Genomic DNA, 12769 nt, shown 5'->3' on the forward strand with positions numbered 1-12769 from the left:
TCTTGCTTAAAGGGTAATTGAGATGTAGCAGATTTATTTACTGAATCATGGAAGGAAAAAAAATTCAGTCAAAAGCTAAAGATTTCCTTTTTATTGAAGACAGATTGGTTCTGTGGTCTTGGAATTTTCCCAGACTTAATGGAGAAACATCATTTCTGTATTAGCATACTCTTTGGCTTAAATTTAATATATACATTTAATGCTACTTAAGGATACTTTTACATTTTTCGTATATAAAGCCTTAATTTCTGATGCTTTTTCCTTAGGTTTCTGAGGAGTGAGATGATTAAGTTGTATTCATTAGTATATTGGTATTTCTTCACATTCAGTGAAGTTGGAGATATGTCGTATGTTAGAAGAACATTCTTTAATTTGTGCTGCTTTGAACATGTGTACCTTTTCTAGATTGAGTAATGCCTTCCCCTAATCTGGATTTTAAAACCTTTAGAGTCACAATAGAATATAACTAAAGAAAATTGTTCTGGATTGATAGTCCTGGTTATAGTTGAATTCTCTCTCTAAACAGTGGCCTATATAGTCTCTTTTTTTTGTTTTATTTTTTAATGATTAAATACTGACATTTAAAAATTGAAGTAGCATGTCAATTTTTTGAATACTACTTTATCCCCAACCACAAGTAATAGCTGACTGTTTTTACTTATGTTAGGCCCTGGCAGTGGATATTTAGTTGGGCTAAGACAACATCAAGGAGCGATGGCTAGGTAACCATTTAATTTGTCCCCAAAGGTACTTTTTAATTAATTTTTGGAGACAGTCTCACTCTGTCTCCCAGGCTGGAGTGAAGTGTCATAATCTCAGCTCACGGTGGCCTCTGTGCCTCCCAGGTTCAAGTGATTCTTGTCCCCCAGCCTCTGGAATAGCTGGGACTGCAGATGTGTAGCATCACGTGCAACTAATTTTTTGTATTTTTAGTAGAGGTGCGGTTTTTGCCTTGTTGCCCAGGCTGGTCTTGAACTCCTAAGCTCAGTCTGCCCACCTGGGCCTCCCAAAGTGCTAGGATTACAGGCGTGAGCCACCGTGCCCGCCCCTAAAGGTATTTATTATAATAGCCATTAGTAAAGGCTGTACCTGTGTGAATTTCTTAAATCTCTTCCTTCTTATGCTTTGGGACTTTTACATAGAAAGCAGTGTTGTTATATACATGTACCGCTAAAATTTGTTTCTTGACGTAAGTTCAGAGCTGTGACTTCATCCTGACTGTACCTAAAACCAAAACCACTGAGGAAGATTTTTTTTTTTAATTTTGTGAAAGTTCTGCCAATTTTGCTTAAATAGCTGTGTGATTTTAAAGGTTGCCACTAGATGGAGAGCTTTTTTTTCTTCATCCTTGTTAATCTCAAATGAGTTAACTGTTGATCCTCATCATTCGTGGGTTCTGTATTTGTAATTTGCCTGCTTGCTAAACTTTATTTGTAACCCCCAAAATCAGTAGTCACAGGGCTTTTGCAGACATGAGCAGAGCAGTGAAAAGTTTGAGCTTCCTAACACGCATGTTCCCCACTGAGGTGGAACCAAGGGATGCTCAGCCTTGTTTCATCTCTCATACTGTGAATAAGTATCCTTCTCTTGGTCTTTTTAGTGCCTTTTTTTTTTCATTATCGTTATTTGTTTTTTTGTTGGCAATTTTGCTATTTAGAATGCCCCCAAGTGTAGTGATGAAGTGCTGACTAGTGTTCCTAAGTGCAAGAAGGCTGTGATGTACTGTATGTAGTAGAAAATATGTATATTTGATGTTTCTTTTAGGTCTGGGTTACAGTGCTGTTAGCCATGAGTACATGTTAATGAATCAGTATATATTAAATTGTCTTTAACATGCCTTAACGTAAAGCGCACACACAACAAGATTATGTATTGATTGGTTGATGAAAATGTAACCAGACACTCCCAGCAATCTAGCCCTGTATTTCCCCTAGGAGCATTGTTCAATATTTGCCAGTGCAGTGTTTGTGGTGACTTTATAGAACATAAACTAACTTGTAAGGTAATTGACTATTTTTTTTTGTAATTTTCAAACTAAGATTGTCTTCCTGACTTGTGAGAAGGCTAAAATGAATTCCTCCAAATGCCTCTTTCCGTCAATTTATATACTATACAGTTCCCTTTCATTTTTTAGTTTGCTGTCAGTAGTAACTTGAAAAGTTCTCACATAGTCGAGAGAATTTTTATTTCATGGGATGTTAACAGTTCAGAATGAACACATTGGAACAACGTGATTAAGAATGAAATGGTTGGTTTTCTGGTATTTTTGAGAAATGAGCGAGTGTTAATTTTGTTAGTCAAAAAGCAACATAAGGTGAAAGTTAAGTGAATAATAAGGTAGGTGTACAGGCATACCACATTTCATGGTGAAGAAAAGTGAATAATAAGGTGGGTGTACAGGTATACCACATATCATGGTGAAGATAAGTGAGTAATAAGGTGGGTGTACAGGTATACCACATATGGTGAAGATAAGTGAGTAATAAGGTGGGTGTACAGGTATACCACATATCATGGTGAAGATAAGTGAATAATAAGGTGGGTGTACAGGTATACCACATATCATGGTGAAGATAAGTGAATAATAAGGTAGGCGTACAGGTATACCACATATGGTGAAGAAAAGTGAATAATAAGGTAGGTATACAGGTATACCACGTATCGTGAAATTCAAGCTTATTCCAGTTTGTAGAGCGCAGCAAAATTTGTATATAGGCCATTGGGAAAACCAGTCCTTCATTATAGGTGGTGAAGGGGTTTGAGGTGGAGCCTACTTTCTTGGGAGTCTGTTATTTGGAAGTCACAACCATTTTATACTGTTCTTTGAACGTTTTTACCCAGATATTTTCCCATTCCTGTGTGTAATCTGGTTCTGCATCCAAAGGGAAGAAACAAGTCGAAGCAGGAGAGACGGTGGGTGGGGTGGGAAGCCCTGTGCTACAGTAGGGCCACAGCAGTTAAGGAAATCTTGGGATTAAGGTTTCTCTGTTAAAGAGTTGATTACAAAAAAAATTTGTGTGTATTTTTTGTAGAGACGGGGTTTCACCATGTTCCCAGGCTAGTGTTCCTAAGTGCAAGAAGTGCCTTGGCCCAAAGTGCTGAGATTACAGGCGTGAGCTACTATGCCCAGCCGAGTTTTTTTTTAAGCAAATACAACCTCATAAATTGGGTGGGATACTGTTGGGTTTTATGTTACAGTGAAAAGAACACTTTGGGATAGGTCTAAACCACTAAATGTGTGATTTTACTCTCTCCGAGCCTTAAAGTTCTTCCATGCGCAGTGGAGGGTAGGGGATTATATCTGTATTTGAGAGGATTGGATACCTACCTGTGTGTTGCTTCTGTAACGCAGGTGAAACGCCTCACGTGGTCAGATCTCAGTGAATGGTAGTGATGCTATGGAGACACAAAGCTCAGGGGCAGCATACTAGTAATGTGGATGTACCAAGGGGTCACAAGTGTTACTTGTCCTGTTGAAGCTGTCTTTGCTCACACTGAAGTGTTGGAGACATTTCTAGTTCTTTACCTTGTACTCTCTTTAGCGACAGCTCCTTTCTACTCCTCTTATGCTTATAGTATTTGAACCTCTGGCCTTTATTGGAAAAGTTGATGTGAAATAAGGCATTTTTACTTGTTGACTAGTCACTCCATGGAATGAAGACCTTCCTGTCCTTTGTGTTTTTGGTCATTCATTATGGAATGAGAAACAAAGCCTCCTATTAAAAGGAGTTTCAGATGTCAACAAGTCAGTAGGGAGAAGATAGAGGAGACAAAAGTCCCTACTACACTTACTTTTTATTTATTCATGTTTTTGAGATGGAGTCTCACTCTGTTGTCCAGGCTGGGCTGGAGTGCAGTGACACGATCTCAGCTCACTGTAACTTCCGACTCCCAGGTTCAAGTGATTCTCCTGCCTCAGCCTCCTGATTAGCTGGGATTACAGGCGCACACCAGCACACCGGGCTAATTTGTGTATTTTTAATAGAGATCCAGTTGCACCATGTTGGTCAGACTGGTCTCTAACTCCTGACCTCATGATCCACCCACCTTGGCCCACCAAAGTGCTGGGATTACAAGAATGAGCCATCATGCCCGGCTACACTTACTTTTAAGGGAGGCTTCAATAAAAAACCTGACTTTTAGTCTTTTTTAAGCCAGCCGCCACAGGGAGGGGAATCTACAGGGCCTCACCATTCCACATAGCTCCTTTCTTCTTTTGGGGATGGGCCGAGGACAATCCTGGGGTCTTACAGAAGAAGATTGTGGTTGGTGGGCTGTGGTCAGCCATGGCTCTTTCCTGCCTTACTCCAGGCTTTTGTCCCTGCTAGGCCTCTTCCCATGCCATCCTGACCTTAGAAGACTTTCCTTTTTTTCCCTTCATCACAATTCCATATTTTGTTACTGACTGCTAAGTTTGATGTATTTGATGTTATTTCAATTGTCATTTAATACCCTTCAGATTGAAACACTGCTTTTCTGATATTCTGAGCAAATCCCTATTTTATTTTTGCCACTTGTAATAATATAAAGAAGTTACTCTTGGACAGGGCAGCAGGGATTACTGATTCTGATTGGGCCAGTGACTAGAATATGAGTAGAAACTGTGAGGTCTAATTTGAACCTGTTTGAGAGTTACTATTTGCAGATTTTAGTCAGCTTGTGATAGGCCAGGTATTTTGTCTGGACCTGGAGTTATCTTTGACTTGTAGACAGAATAAGGATCTGGAGAACAGTCAGGTATCCACTTGGCGTCCTTTTATTTCACTTGTTACAGTTGGTACTCTTCTGGGATCCAGGCTGCCAAACCTGCCAAGTCTGACCCATATCCAGATTTCCCAGTGCACTGAGGAGGTCATCTGTGGCCCTGATGAAGCCAGTGCTTTTTGGGAAAAATGGCGCAAGGCAATGCACTACAGAAGCAGTGCACCCAGGAGTTAAGATCAAGTTCTGTGGCCCCCACTTGCTGTTTCAGAAAATGCTCTGCTTCCTTCCTAACTGACTTGACCTCCAGCATTAACAAGTGGAGGTGAGGAAGTAGGGTCTGCACTCTTGAGTCTGCTCCTCTGGCTCCAGGCGTATTTTCTGAAACTGGACTCTTCTAGCCCTTAGCTTGTCAAGTTAGCCTGGCCAGAGTCTGGAGCCAATTGTTCCACTGGGCCATCGGCTATGACACTCTGCTCTCCATGGGCCGCTATGCACCCCTCTACTGTCCTTAGGATGGTTTGGAGCCTTCGATCCAGGGCAAGGAGGTGGGGTTCAGTGAGTACAGGGCTGAGCGGGTCTTCTAGCAGTGACTCTCGCATCACATCGCTGAGTCTATAGTCTGCTTGGGCCAGCAGCTGCAGGTGCAAAAGTGTTTTCTTTTTTATCCTGAAAAGACAAAGTCATAGGAACCAAATAAGCAAATGTAAAGAAAATAACTTGCCTGAACTTGCTGCTTTCTCCACAAACAGCTGTTGTAGCTGATAGTCTTGGCCCTTCTCCCCCAGAGTCTTCTCAAGCACATTTAAATGAAAAACAGGTAAAAAGGAATAAATGAAGGCAAAATCCAGTATGTTGCAGTCCTTTGCCCAATTGCCATTTGATCAAGAAGGCTGCATAGCCATTTGTACTCTAATAACAGTGATGTGGGGCCATATGCATTTTCTCTGACAAGGCTAAGGGAATCAAAACCAAAATGACACTTAGAATTTTTCAAGGAGTTTTTTGTTTTGTTTTGTTTTGTTTTGTTTTGAGACAGTCTCGCTGTGTCGCCAGGCTGGAGTGCAGTGTGGTGCGATCTTGGCTCACTGCAACCTCTGCCTCCCGAGTAGCTGGGACTACAGGCACGCACCATTGCACCCAGCTAATTTTTGAATTTTCAGTAGAGAGGGGGTTTCACTATGTTGGCCAGGCTGGTCTCTGCCTCCCAAAGTGCTGGGATTAACAGGAATGAGCCACCATGCCCAGCCTTCAAGGAGATTTAAAGTAGGTGAAATGAGGCCGGGTGTGGTGGCTCAAGCCTGTAATCCCAGCTATTTGGGAGGCCGAGGCGGGCGGATCACGAGGTCAAGAGATAGAGATCATCCTGGCCAATGTGGTGAAACCCCGTCTCTACTAAAAATACAAAAATTAGCTGGGCGTGGTGGTGTGTGCCTGTAGTCCCAGATACTCGGGAGGCTGAGGCAGGAAAACTGCTCGAACCCAGGAGGCAGAGGTTGCAGTGAGCCGAGATTGTGCCACTGCACTCCAGCCTGGCGCCTGGCGACAGAGTAAGACTGTCTCAAAAAAAAAAAAAGTAGGTGAAATGAGAGAAGTTTGCCATCTCAAAAGCCCTCAGTACTGCCAGCCTTTCTTTCTTGCCAACTTTATTTCTGTGTGTCAGATTTTAAAATCACAGATAAAAATGTGGGACCCATCTTCAGGATTTCAGTTTCTTTTTATGTGGGAATCCGACTTGAACTCTGATGCGTAAGCAGCTTAATTGACTTTTGTCATAAGCAGGTACTGCTCACCCAGTCCTACTCAGGAGGCAGTGAAAGGAGGCCAGACAGAAGCTTGTTTAAATTAGCCTAAGACATAGATGAAGAGTACTCATGCTCTGCTCTGAGTTTTCCAGCTGGAAACGAGACGTTTTTGCTAGGTGTGACTATCATATTGATAATTAACTGTGGATACTGCAGCTGAGCAGGTGGTCAATTTTACAAGCCTGGCTGAAACACCAGAGAAGTATGGAAGTAGGTTAGATATTCTCTAGAGAAATGGTGGCCAAGCAAGGGCCTTCGTGCCTTCTTCTAGTCGGCACAGGTTTACAGGACTTTAATCAGGATTTTGCTTAGATGTTGATCAAATCGTAATATTTATGAGCTGATATGAGTGCTGGGCAAAGCAGAGGTCTGGTTAGTAGTATCAAAATCCAGCAGACTGCAAAAATAGGTGATTATCTAAGTAGGTCAACGATTAAAGTTGGCAACTGAAAGGTTTAAAGGATTAAATCCTAATTCATCCTATGTGGAAGGATGAAAAGACATGTTGTGGGGAAAATTTTGGTAGTTGTAGTACAGTCATGAATTGCTTACTGATGGGGATATGTTCTGAGAAATGTATCCTTAGGTAGCTTTGTCACAGTGTGAACATCAGAGTACTCACACAAACCTAGATGGTGTAGCCTTCTGCACGCTTAGGCTATATGATGTTGCCTGCCGGCTACAAACCTTTACAACACAGTGGTGAGCATCGTGTATATGAACATATCGAAACAAAATACAGTAAAAAAATACTGTAAAATGCAGTAAAAACACCATATTATTAACATAGTCTTATGGGACCACCGTCATCTATGCAATCTGTCAGTGGCTGAAATGTCATTATGCAGTGCATGGATGTTTAAGAAATGAGGTAATCCATGACATCTACCCACCTATGTCCTAGACCAGTGAAAACTGATGAAGCCCTTCAGACCTTGGCTGCAAGCAGCATGAAGGGTCACAACTGTTACTTGTTACTTGCCCTTGTGATCTGCTGCAGGAAAACTTACATGCAGCACTGAGAGAGAGGCGAGAGGATGGAGATTTCATCATGGGAGTGTCGTCCGAACCTAGGAGGAGAAACAGGCTTTTATGGGTGGCTGGTAGCATCCTTCTCATTCCCTGGAGGTTTCCTCTCTCCTCTCAGCATTTTGTGAATCACAGATTGTGGCAAAATGCCAGGGATCATGGCAGCTGCCTCTCCAGCCCGTGTCACCCCAGTCAGACCACAATAACCTCTGTACAAAGATGTTAAAGCTAAGCAATCCTGTTTTCCTTCATTCATTCACTAGCTGCAGAGGGCCAGTCACTGAGGGTGCACCTTGCTCTCGAAAACCTCACCCTGTTTCACTAGAGGGCACACGAGGTGCTCTCAGGCTGGAGGAGGGTCAAGTGGTACATACAAAGGTAAAGAGAAGGAAATGGAAGAAGCAGGGCTAGAAGGAGACAAGGCACATGATGGTAGAGCCCGTTTGCAGGGCATCAGTGTCTGGCTGCACAGAGCAGCACATCTGGGAGAGGGGAGCATTGGACACACGTAGGGATACTCACCCTCTGGCATTGTCAAGGTGAATAAGGAACCCATCGTCCCCGAACTTGGTGAACATCTCGTAATGGTGCCGGTCCATATTTCCTGTGAAGGAGGGGAGAACTCAGAGCCGGGACCAGCAGACCAGGGGGACAGGTGCTCCTGACCTGAGTTCTCTCCAGGGAATGGAAGCCTGTCATCACTTCAGAGGCAGGGGCCTGAATGAAGCTGGGACTCACAATGTCATCTCTCCAGGGCATCAGTGAAGCAGCCGCAGGAGGGAGAAGGAAGCAGGAAGCGAAACAAGCAAACCATAAATGAACTTGTTTCAAGTCTAAGGCTTTCACCTCTGCCCCTGTGCCAGCTGTTGGCCAGGGATTTGAATGTGCAGAAAGTTACCTTTGCACCTCGTGTACATGTTGACATTGGCTTTCCTCAGCCCTGAGATCCTCAGCTGAGCCTGGTTGTAGTAAACAGACACAGCTAAACTTCCTGAAAGGCGTGATGACGAGCCGGATGTCTGACCTGCTTCAGACCTAAGCTCCTGTGTGATGGCCACCTTCCTAAGTGTCTCCTTTTCTCCCTGGAAGTCCCTGTGGGCCTGGAAGGTGGAATTACTATCTTGTGTGCGGTGGCCTTGCCTGAGGCCCTCCCTGCTACATATTTGTTGTGTACTTTCTTTGCCTAGTTTCCCCTCACATGCTGATGTGAACAGACAACCTCCAATCTCATGCCCACTCAGGCCTGTGGCAGGGTGGGATGCCTGCCTTATGAGTGACGACTCCTTCAACTTCTTCCAGTTCTTTGAAGACAGGGAAGCCCATTACCTTCTGTCCTCTGGGACCTCTGCCACTTCTGGGGCTGTGGGAGGTGCAGAGTTACTCAGTCCTCATGAACCAGTTTGTAAGTCTGTGCTCAAGGTCACAGGGAACCCTCACCACACAGCAGAGCCCACTTCTGCCGGCGGCCTGGGCGTGGAGACCTACCTATCAAGAAATCGAAGATGGCCATGTCGATGACATTGAGGAGCCGCTGGCTGTTGTTGTACGGGTAGATCTGTTTCACTGTGTCACAGTAAAGGGGATTGACCTCCCACCTGAGGGGGAGAAGAAGTCCTGGGGCTGGAAAAGCCAAGATGGCAGGGTGTTGGGGGCTCACCCCACACCTCTCCTCCACCCCCCAATCCCTGCCTCCCTGATCCTGCCCTGGGCTGGTGGCAGCTTCTCACATTCAGAAAGACCCTGGGCAAGAACACATAAGGCTGCATATTCCATGCGGTGAGAAGGTTCTGGGTCCTTCAACTCTGGTGGACACTAAACCCATGGCTGGGATACTGCATGCCAGAGTGGAGATGTCAGGCAGGCAGGAAAGGTGGGGCAATGACCCTCACCTGCTTCTTTGTCCCTCCCTTCACATTCCCTCTCACCAAGTCTCTAGGCCCTTGGCCCTCCAGGGCTCCTGCACCACTCATAGACCCTCCATGGGCTGTTCCTGCTCTTTCTCTCTCACACATGGTTTTCTGCCTACAATGCTCGAATGCCCATTTTCACCTGAGGGCTCTTCTCTGCCTTCATAGAGTCCCTTAGGATCTGCCATGTCCTCCAGGCATTCTGCCTGGTTACTTCTCTTTCCACTATGATTGCGATGGCTTGACTGATGGATCGATTCAGTCAGTTAGTGTTGAGTACCTGCTACGTGCCAGGGAGGATGCTATGTCCTAGGGATACAGCAGTGAGGTCCTTGGCTTCCCAGGTCTTGCTCAGGGGAACCAGGTGTCCCTCCCATGGGGTCTTGTATGCTTCCTGGTTATTTATAGCAAGTGCTGTGGTGTATTTTTATGATCTGGCTACATGTCTGTCCTCCCCACTAGACCAAGGAGCTTCTCAAAGGGACAGTCAGAGTCTCCCACTTCTGTATCCGGTAGCACCTAGTGTTGGATACATGGAAGGCTCTTTATAACTGGATAAATGAGCTAAAGGGAGAAAACAGACCCAGGCCTGCTGATCTCAGGATCAATATGAAATGGGGCAAAGGCGTATTGAGGCAGCTTTTTAGATTCAAAAACCAAGCTAACTACAAGTGCCTGGTACAGGGTCTGTGGCTACTGTCAAGGACTAGACTGTGTGGCCTGGGGACCAACTCACTCCTCTTTTCCTGCCAGTGAGTAGGAGCGGATCCAGGGGTTGGGCACAGACAGCCTGGGGGCCAGGTTGAGGGACGGCAGGAAGGCGGAGAGGGAGCCCTCCAGCAGGTGTGGGTTGCCACAGACAGCATACTCCGTCTTGCACATGTATGGACACTTGGCGAAGAAGCACATGTTGCTGGCTGGAGGATGGGGAGGAGAGAGGAGAAGGAGTAAGAGGAGGGCTCTGGAGGCATGCCATCTTCCTGCCCTAGGAAGTCCACTGGGAGGGAAGGGAAGAAGAAGAAGGAAACATTGACTTTTCCAGAAGTGAGGGTGTGAATGCTACTAAGCTGAACCTCCTGGGTACCTGCTTTCCAATGTCCCAGTCTCACGCCATTCTATCCTTATGAATAGAACACTCTTCCTTCTTTGGGTGGATGACATGTGGTGCGGGGGAGGCCAGCATTGTAGGGTCAATGCCCACACGGACGAGGTAGCATCTCACACACAACCTTCTCCCATCCACAGTTCTTCGTGTGTTACGGTCAAGCAGACCATGGTGGGAGGGTCTTACAACCTCATACGCCCCTCCCAGGAATGGATAGTGCTAGCAGCAGGGGGTCAATCCCCTGCCGAATGCAGGGGTGGGCACTCTGGCTTACTATGTACTTAGACCCGGAATATCACTCGAGCCAGCACTTTACCTGGAGAGACAAAGAAAACACTCTGCAGGATTTCATTCTTGGTGACCTCTAGGATTTCCTTGGTGACATTCACTAGCCTCCCCACTGTTGGTGGCACCCGTCGGAAGTCCAGAATCCTGCAAGAGAGGAAGCTTTGTTCCATCTGAGCAATGATCAGGGAGTGGGGAGGAGGGGTTTTGTCCCCTGGCCAGTGCACATTAGGAATTGGCTGGTGTGCCCAGGAGGGTGGCCGGTGAGGCGGGGCTCCGTTGTGTTGAGCTGGTAATGCCCAGGTTAACACTGGGCCTTTAAACTTATGTCTAAAGGAGTGGAGATGGCGTAGAAAATGAATCTTTATTCCATCAAGCCTCCTGGGCAAACCTTCCCACCATCCCAACTTCGTTCTTGCTCAGTGCTTCTCATATTTTAATGTCCCTATGAGTCATCTGGCAATCTTATTCAAATACAGGCTCTGATTCAGTGGTTCTAGGGTGGGGCTGAGATTCCTTATTTCTAAAAAGCTTATTGCAAATGCCGATGATGCTGCAGACTGCACTTTGGGTAGCAACGACTGAGCAAATAGAGGAATGTGCTTTCACCTAATATCATAACAGTGGGACTCCTTGGATAAATAGGAGTGGGTGCATTCTCCTTATTTCAGATCAGGAAACTAGAGCAGCTGCCCCAGGCAGCATGGCAGGGAGCATGTTCTTTGTAGGTTGTTCTTTTCATTATATACATTAAAAGGCCTTGTGTTTTTTCATCTGTGGGTTGCATGGGACATTTTGGGTTCAAAGACACCACACTGAAGCATGAAGAAGATAAAAAGCCAGAAGGAAGAAATGCCAGGGAGTTCCCACCTGAGGGGCTGTCGAGCCACTCCTCCCAGAGGGTTGCAACTTACAGGCAGTGTCACCTCCGTGGGGCCAGACCCTACCTGTCCAGATGGAAAGCTGCGATCTCAGCATTGTGTCTCTGAAAGTCAATGAAGTAGAAGAAGTCTACGGGCGTCTCTTCATCTCGCTGCTGTCTGGAAGAAAGGAAGGAATCACGCCCTGGACTCAGACTTCAGCTGGGAGCCTGAGAAGAGAGCTGATGAGCATGACCAGTGAGAAAGGAAAACAGGCTTTCATGCCTTTCATGTACACACAGGTGACGGCATGGCAAGTCAGGAATGGCCTGTGGCTCCCTTGGCCGGGAGAAGACATGCAAAGTGGGAGGAGGCAGGCTTCTGGCAAGACATGGTCCTGCAGGCACCACCAATACCAACTTTCCTACTTAAGAAGCTTTGGTGACAGCGACTGATTATTTTCAAAACCCAGCAGTTGAGAGGGAAGAAATAGACATTCTTCTGAGGATATAAGCAGAAGACACAGGAATGGTTAGCAGAACCAGAGGTAGAGTACAGACCCAGACACCCAAGGATGAAGAAAGGTGGGGTAGGAACCAGGAATTGGTAATGGAAAACTGGCCCAGAAATGCAATTTAGTATGCTAGGGTTGAAGAACAAAAAAGTTCTGGGTCTTAGGGGGATGTGGGGGAAATACGTGGACCATCATCCCCTCAGAGAGACATAGCTGGATCAGGAGGGCTGAGGGTGGTTCGTGCAGAGGACATTGATTTATACACATTAAAAAAAAATCTCTAATGGATTTCTGAAAAGTGCTAGGCTACCTGAGTGTGGTGGGGCCTGCTGGGTGTGTACATTCAGGAAAGTGCTAATCATTAAGCGTATCGTGGTGTCAGTTCTGGCCTTTAGGCTGACTTTGCCTCGATGCTAATAAACATGGAAGAATGATGATCTTCGAATAATTTTATCATCCACTGAGTGGGACTGTTAAAATGACTGCAAAGTAATGTTAAATGTAAATAAACGTAATGTTGCAGAAAGCTGTAAGTAAGAAGCACTGGCAATTCAAACCGTGAT

General features: G+C 45.5%; 1 protein-coding gene across 1 annotated transcript in view; it reads right to left on the bottom strand.

The window, feature by feature from the left end:
• Positions 1 to 4738: 4738 nt before the first annotated feature.
• The window catches only part of FAM20A (FAM20A golgi associated secretory pathway pseudokinase), a 62354-nt gene continuing 54323 nt past the window's right edge, over positions 4739 to 12769 (bottom strand). The window contains exons 5-11 of the mRNA XM_017497352.2: positions 11780 to 11872; positions 10864 to 10979; positions 10179 to 10359; positions 9021 to 9130; positions 8058 to 8139; positions 7517 to 7576; positions 4739 to 5370 (exon numbers count right to left, since the gene is read on the bottom strand). Of these exons, the coding sequence (XP_017352841.1) occupies positions 5106 to 5370; positions 7517 to 7576; positions 8058 to 8139; positions 9021 to 9130; positions 10179 to 10359; positions 10864 to 10979; positions 11780 to 11872 (907 nt within the window). The 3' untranslated portion in view covers positions 4739 to 5105. The remainder of the gene's footprint in view (positions 5371 to 7516; positions 7577 to 8057; positions 8140 to 9020; positions 9131 to 10178; positions 10360 to 10863; positions 10980 to 11779; positions 11873 to 12769) is intronic.

Source organism: Cebus imitator, unplaced genomic scaffold, assembly GCF_001604975.1.
Source record: "Cebus imitator isolate Cc_AM_T3 unplaced genomic scaffold, Cebus_imitator-1.0 Scaffold229, whole genome shotgun sequence".
Classification (NCBI taxonomy): domain Eukaryota; kingdom Metazoa; phylum Chordata; class Mammalia; order Primates; family Cebidae; genus Cebus; species Cebus imitator.